General features: G+C 54.8%; 1 protein-coding gene across 6 annotated transcripts in view; it reads left to right on the top strand.

The window, feature by feature from the left end:
• The window catches only part of ZMIZ1 (zinc finger, MIZ-type containing 1), a 216,823-nt gene that overhangs the window by 114,743 nt on the left and 94,767 nt on the right, over positions 1-7,313 (top strand). For all 6 annotated transcript variants that reach the window (XM_010834167.1, XM_010834169.1, XM_010834170.1 and 3 more), the window contains one exon: positions 2,084-2,189. In XM_010834167.1, the coding sequence (XP_010832469.1) occupies positions 2,084-2,189 (106 nt within the window). The remainder of the gene's footprint in view (positions 1-2,083; positions 2,190-7,313) is intronic.

The following is a 7,313-nucleotide window of genomic DNA, read 5'->3' as shown; positions in this document are numbered from 1 at the left end:
GCCCTATTTTTTCTGCCTGGACCGTGAGACTAACAGTAAGGAATAACTGGCCCTGAGGCGGCTCAGGGACTCCGGAACGTGGTGCGTGTGGCAGATGGGGGTGGGGAGCCGGGTGGGAGTTGCGTAAGAGCCGCAGTGCAGGGACAGATAGATCCCGTGGGAAAGAGGCCTGGGGAGACAGAAGATTCCTGCGCCAGGGGCTTCTGTGTGCAGCAGAGAAGCTGAGCAAACATTCGAACCTGAGAAAGTCCTTTTTCCTCCCTGCACAGAGAGCTCCCTGGAGATGGAGGCGGGGAGGCAGGGTCAGGAGGTCATGCTGGTCCTGGAAGGAGGGATCCACTGGCTCCTTCCTGGTACACCATGGACGCTCTCTCTCTGGGCCTCAAGTGTCCCTAGTTTTTAAATGAGAGGGTTGGCCAAGACAAGTGGTTTTCCCACACTCTGTAGCTCTAGAGTTCTTGCAATAAACCCCTAAAATAGAAAGCCTATGAAATGAAGTGAAAGTTGCTCAGTCGTGTCCGACTCTTTGTGACCCCATGGACTGTAGCCCACCAGGCTTCTCTGTCCATGGAATTCTCCAGGCAAGAATACTGGAGTGAGTAGCCATCCCCTTCTCCAGGGGACCTTCCTAACACAGGAATCAAACCCAGATCTCCCATATTATAGGCAGATTCTTAACCGTCTGAGCCACCAGGGAAGCCCGAGAATACTGGAGTGGGTAGCCTATCCCTTCTCCAGGGGACTTCCTGACCCAGGAATCGAACCAGGATCTCCTTCATTGTAGGTGGATTCTTTACCAGCTGAGCTACCAGGGAAGCCCTTAAAGCCTACAATGGGGCACTCTTCTAATGGCTGTAGGGGCTGGGCCAAACTCCACTGCAGCCTAGACCCTCAGAGGGCCTCGAAATGCCTCTGGAGCAGGTGGTCTCTAGGGGCTCAGTGATGGAGCCTTCCCTTTCTCGGCAGAGTGAGCCCCCCATCTGGGAGCCCTCCTTTCCCAGTCAGCCATAGCCACCCCAGCTGCTTCCTAAAACGACTCCATTTTCCAAGGTCCTTCCTTCTTAATAAGGAAACCTAATTCGGCTGCTGTTAATGAGGAAGGCGGGCAGGAGGGAGTTGATCTGGCTGGTGGGACACCTGGGAGTGGGCAGGTGTGAGCCTGCAGAGCCATTCGTGAGCCATCCCAAGCACCCTGTCCCTCACTGCATGGACCCCCCCGGGACTGACAGCCCTCCCAGCCCCTTGCCTCTCCCCATTCCAGCACATGCTTCCGAGGTTCATGGGGAGACAGGTGGGACCTCCGGTCCAAATGCACAGCCCATGCTTTTACAGGCGCCTCCCATGGCGGGGGGCCAGCGCTTGGCGCTGGCGACAGACCCCAGGCTGAGCATGACAGCCCTGCAGTTTGGGGACTAGGGTCCGAGACGCTGCAGGGCGCTTGGCACGGAGCTGGCGATCACCAGCCGTGCACTCTGGGGTATTCTTAGTAGTCCATTTGGGCAGCTCCAAGTTGGAGCTCCAGGGAGGTGGTGAGTCCTACTTCTGTGCTTCTCTCCAGATGTAGGCTGACTCAGGAGAGGATGCTGCTGCTGGGTGGGGACTGTTCTTGGAGTATCGAGAGTAGCGAGTATCCTGTGGTGGTTGGTGCTGGGGCTTAGTGAGGGATGGGGGAGAGGTGGTGGGCATAGGAGACTTCCTGGGGGTCGGAGATTTGGGGTGATGGAGTTTGAAGGGAGAAGAGACCCTGGCCGTGGGCCATGCTAAACATGGTGGTAGAGCTTCGCCTGCCAACCTCTAGAATGAGGCCAAATTTGGGCCCTTGAAAGAGCAGGTCCTGGGCTTTGGGCTCAGGCCCACCTTTGAGGGCAAAGCCCAGGATCCCAGGACCTAACATGGGAGAGGTGCTTATCAGTGTTTGCTGAGTGACTGAACAAGACACTTTGAGTCCCAGTTCTGCCTAATGTTGAGGACCTGCCTTAGTCTTCCCGCCTCACCTGTGAAATGGGCGCATCCATCACTCTGGGTTCAAAGGCCTGGCATGCACAGTGACTCACCCCACCCTTCTTCCCCATCTTGCTGGCAGGTGGTCAGTCGGGTGGCAGCTCAGCAAGGATTCGACCTGGACCTCGGCTACCGACTGCTGGCTGTGTGTGCCGCGAACCGAGACAAGTTCACTCCGAAGTCTGCCGGTAGGTGATGGCTGGGGGCTCCACGGTGTCATCGGGAGGCAGGCTGGGCAGTGGACTCGAACCCAGGGCTGTCACCACCGTTGTCGGCTGGTGCCTCGGTTCGTTCAGGTGTGGTGTGAGCCTCCAAGGAGCAGCAGCTCACCTGGCCCTCAGGTAGGGCCTCTCCCTCATCTCAGGGCCAGCAAGGGGTCCAGGGCACACCACACCCCTCTACAACGGGCTAAAGGGAGATGCTTATCATCTTATTCCATCACCACAGTGACCCTTTGGTGTTAGTCCTAGGATCATCTCCATTTTACAGTCTAGGAAACTGAGGCTCAGAGAAGCTGGAGAGATTTCCCAGGTCACACAGCTAGGAAGTGGCAGAGCTGAGATTTAAATCCAGGCCTATACTCCAGAGTCAGCACCCTCGACCCTGAGGCTTTGCTGTATTCATTCAAACTTTTTTGTTGAATCAGTACTTTCAGGGTCCTAAAAGTTTGTTCTGTGTCGTAATCTCCATTACAACTCCATCATCACGCTGGACCTCTGACCCCTTAGTAAACAGAGGCCACAGCAGGTGCCTGGCAGCGTTCTCTCTGCAAGCGCTTTAAGCACACCAAGGATGCAGCTTTACCTGCCCCTCCATCTTCATTACCTTGCTTCAAAGCAGGGGATGCTGCGTAAGTTTTTATTCGAACAGACGTGGACCACCCAGCCTTGGCACTTGCTCAGTGTGTGACCTCTGAGCCTCAGTTTATCTCCTCGGGAGGGCAGGAGTGACAGCGAGCCCTACCGTGCTGGGGTCAGTGCCGAGCCGTGTCGCGATATGTGGTTAACACTCTTTCTCGAGTCTGAACAATTCACTGAAAAAGAACAAAAGTCAGTTATTTCCTCTGTGTAACAATAAAACAGACGTTTTCTCTGAATTCGTCCATCAGTTCTTTGGAGCATTTGTAGAAACAGCGTAATGCAAATGTTTAAAGGACTTCTCATGATAGGTTTTCATCGGTCTGCACAGCCCACAATCACTTGAACAAGGGTTTGTGCTTTTCTCTGTTAAGTTTATGATGGCCCATGCACGTGGATGGCGGGTCACTTACAAGAGGTGGTGAAGGTCTCGTTAGCCAGTAGCTGCTCTGCGATCCCTGACGCGCCAGCCTGTGTTGGGAATGTCACTCGTGTATTGAGCTGTTTGCCAGACAACAGTCTTGGAATCTCATAAGTGACGTCTGTTCCTCTTGAAATCTGCAATTTTAATAATAACTTAAGTCAATACAATTTTGACAGGGGAAAAATTGCTACTTATCCCAGAAGCATATACATCTGTATTGCTCTTGAGCACTGGCTCTTTGCAGGCGCCTGACTGGGGCTGGGTTGTGCCGAGGAGTAAAACAGATGTGGTCTCTGCTAGGGAAACGTACTGTCCAGAGCAGAGATCAGCAAACTTTCTCTGTAAAGGACCAGATCGTAAATAGTTCAGGCCTTGCAGGCAGAGCACAAAAGCAACTGTAGACAATATGTAAACAAATAAGTGTGGCTAGTTCCAAGAAAACCTTATTTATAAAAGTAGGTAACAGGAGGGTTTCCTGATGCCTGGTCTAGACGGAGAGAAAACCATGGGATCAGATAATCACAGCTGTTTGCTGTACACTAGAAACTACCACCTCATTGTAAATCAGCTCTGTGCTGTGCTTAGTCGCTCAGTCATGTCCTACTCTTTGCGACCTCATGGGTTGTAGCCCTCCAGGCTCCTCTGTCCATGGGGAGTCTCCAGGCAAGAATGCTGGAGTGGGTTGCCATGCCCTCCTCCAGAGGATCTCCCCAACCCAGGGATCGAACCCGGGTCTCCTGCATTGCAGGAGTATTCTTTACTGTCTGAGCCACCAGGGAAGCCCAAGAATACTGAAGTGGGTAGCCTATCCCTTCTCAAGGGGATCTTTCTGACCCCCTCTTTACCAACTGAGCTACCAGGGAAGCCCAAAACTTCAATTAAAAAAAAAAAAAGACATGCAGAAAAATCATAGCTCTGTGTGTGTGTGCGTGTGTGTAAATTCAAGCTATGATACGTGCCATGAAGGAACAGTCTCGGGGATGCTCTGAGACAGTTTGGAAGTAGGGAAGTCTTCCCAGGACCTGAAGGTCAAGTCAGAGTTGAGCAGGTGAAGAAAAGGAGGAAAAGCTACCCAGGCAAAGGGAGCAACCAGGCTTATGCAAAGGCCCTGCAGTAGAAGCTAGCGTGGCTTTTTGGCAGAACTGAAAGGAGGCCAGTGGTTCCACAGCCCGGAGGCAGAAGTCGGAGGCAGTTAAACACACAGGGCCCGTCTTGAGGGTTGTCCTAAGACTAAAGGGAACATGGCTACATTTTCATTTTGCAAAGATGGCTCCAGCTTTTCAAAGAACAGATTGCACAGGGGAGGCCGGTGTGGATGGAAGGAGCCAGATGGCAGAGTGCTGGGGTGTCAGGGTGCGGATGATGGTGGCTGGGCCAGGAAGGTTCCACTTCCTGTGGAGTAGAGTGGAGACCAAGGGATGACTCCAGGGGATGTGCAGCATCAAAACAGAGACAGGGTTTGGGAAGAAAACCAGGCGGATGGGCTGCTCCAGGAACCCCAGCTGCTCTCTCGGCCACCGTGTTGCCCCGCCCTCAAGGGCGTCTCATCAGCCTGCCAGGACATTCTGGGGGCTTTCCCTTATTCTGCTTCAGTGCCCACCTCTATGAGACACTGGGTATTGTCTACATTTACAGAGGAGGACTCTGGAGCTCAGAGAGGTCTTGTGACTTGCCTGCTGTTGCACAGCTTGTAAGTTATAGGGCTGGGACTTGAAGTCGTGGCCTCCTAACTCAGGCCTAAAGCTCTGCCCCCTGCATCGCAGCTGACTCTGAAGCTGGTTGGGGATGTAAATTTAGGAGGCCTCTGTCCCCCTGGACCAGGATCTGAGAGGCTCCTCCATTTGGGATAGCCCTTCGCTTCCCTCAAGTCTCTCTAACATGGCCCTGCCTGTCTCTCAATGGTATTTCCAACATCCCTTCTGCTCCTGAGATAAGTGTTCTGTTCCTTTTCCATCTGTAACCCCAAGGTGTGGGTAGCTCTTTACAGTCTATAAAGCCCTTTCCCATATATATGTCTATCTAGTCACATGACAGGCTCTGGGCCCCTAAGGTGAGTTCTCAGTATACCCATTCCATAGCTGAGAATGCCGAGGCCCAGCAGGACCTGTGCCTTAGCTGTCACATAAATTCACTTACCAAGAGTCAAAGCCTGGTCAGCACCAAGAGCCATGACTAACCACGTTTCACAGGCTGCCAATACCCCCTTGAGAAGTATGGGCCTCGTAGCTCTCAGGGTCCCAGCCATCCTCTGCTTGGCCCATCTTCTGGGAAGGCAGGGTGCCAGTCTGATGGGGAAAGCGCCAGCTGAAAGTTTCTTTGGTGGGATAAAGGGTCTGCGGGGGACTAGCCAGACCAGGAGAGGGGTAGAGACCGTGGAGCACAGGGTAGTGACCCCAAATTTCAGAAGCGGCTCCAGCACCGGCCCCCATCTTTACCACGTTGCCCACCTCCCAGAGCTGCGGCCTCATCTGCAAGGAGGGATTATATGCCCATCCCACAGGCTGCCCAGGGGACTAACTGAGCTTCCCTGGTGTGCGGTGGGTGCCGCGGCAGGTCGCTTCCGGCCGCCCTTCTCTGCCATCTCTCCCCTGCGTGGTCCCCAACCTCTCTAAGGCCCCTTCCGCACCAGCGAAGCTGCTTCCCACTGCTCTCTGTCTCTGGGGCTCTGTGGGTGGGTGCATGACCTGTCTAGCCCCCACTTTGGGTACAGCTGGGAAGGTCCTCGGGGTGTGCAGTGCACACATTGGCTACAGCTGGGCGTCTCCCAGCCAGGCCTCTGCAGTTCTAGAACACGCTCTGTCCCCGGAGCTCCTGCAGCCTCTCTGCCTGCCCGTCTTCCTGGCTCCCGCTCTGCCTCACTCAGTCCCGGTGTCTCCCTCTCCTTTCTCTCTGAGGGTCTCTAATGCCGTGTGTCTGTCCCTGTCTTTCCTTCCATTCCCTACTGCCTCTGACTTTCTCCCTGTGTTGTGATATGTGTGTGTGTGCACGTGTGTGTGTGTGTGGTGGTGGTGGTGAACGTGTCTGTGTGTGCGCGTGCATGTGTGGTGGTGAACGTGTGTGTCTGTGTGTGTGTGTGCATGTGTGGTGGTGAACGTGTGTGTCTGTGTGTGTGTGTGCATGTGTGGTGGTGAACGTGTGTGTCTGTGTGTGTGTGTGCATGTGTGGTGGTGAACGTGTGTGTCTGTGTGTGTGTGTGCATGTGTGGTGGTGAACGTGTGTGTCTGTGTGTGTGTGTGCATGTGTGGTGGTGAACGTGTGTGTCTGTGTGTGTGTGTGCATGTGTGGTGGTGAACGTGTGTGTCTGTGTGTGTGTGTGCATGTGTGGTGGTGAACGTGTGTGTCTGTGTGTGTGTGTGCATGTGTGGTGGTGAACGTGTGTGTCTGTGTGTGTGCGTGCATGTGTGGTGGTGAACGTGTGTGTCTGTGTGTGCGTCTCCCTCTCTGTGCCTCCACCACCCCTCTCCAGCTCCCTCTCCCTGTCTGTCTCTCTTGTCAGGAGGCCAGGCTGGGGCCAGAGGGCCGGTGGGATGAGCTCATGCAGCAAGGAGCAGAGCGGTGCTTTGTCAGGAGAGATGGCGGTGCGCTGGGTGTGTGGGCTCTGGAACACGAGCTCAGGCCTGGGGGCAGTGCTGTGCGGTGCGTGCATGTCTGTGTGTGTGTGTGTGAGAGAGAGAGAGACAGAGATGGAGCGTGAGCGCAGAGCAGACACTGCAGCAAACCGCCAAGTCAGGCGTCTCCACGTGGGCCCCTCTGATACCCAGCCCCCAGCTCTTTGTTCTGGTGCAGCCTTTAGCCTGTGTGCTCGCACACGGAAGCACGCGCACACACGCACACGTGGCAGCGTCCTCCTCCTTGGGAAGGTCCTTGGGGGGCAAGGCCCCCCCTGCCTCAATCTAGAAAGTCACCTGCCTTGCGCCTCCCCTTGTTCCCCCTCCTTGGCCACAGCAGGCCCACCCTGCTCCCCAGGTTGCTGCATGCCAGCTCTCAGCAATTTGGCAGGCAGTGCTGAAATGTCAACCTCCCTGGCTCCG

Source organism: Bison bison, unplaced genomic scaffold (assembly GCF_000754665.1).
Source record: "Bison bison bison isolate TAMUID 2011002044 unplaced genomic scaffold, Bison_UMD1.0 scf7180017864029, whole genome shotgun sequence".
Taxonomy (NCBI): domain Eukaryota; kingdom Metazoa; phylum Chordata; class Mammalia; order Artiodactyla; family Bovidae; genus Bison; species Bison bison.
Note: the sequence above shows the minus strand (reverse complement) of the source record. Positions and strands in the feature narration are given on the sequence as shown.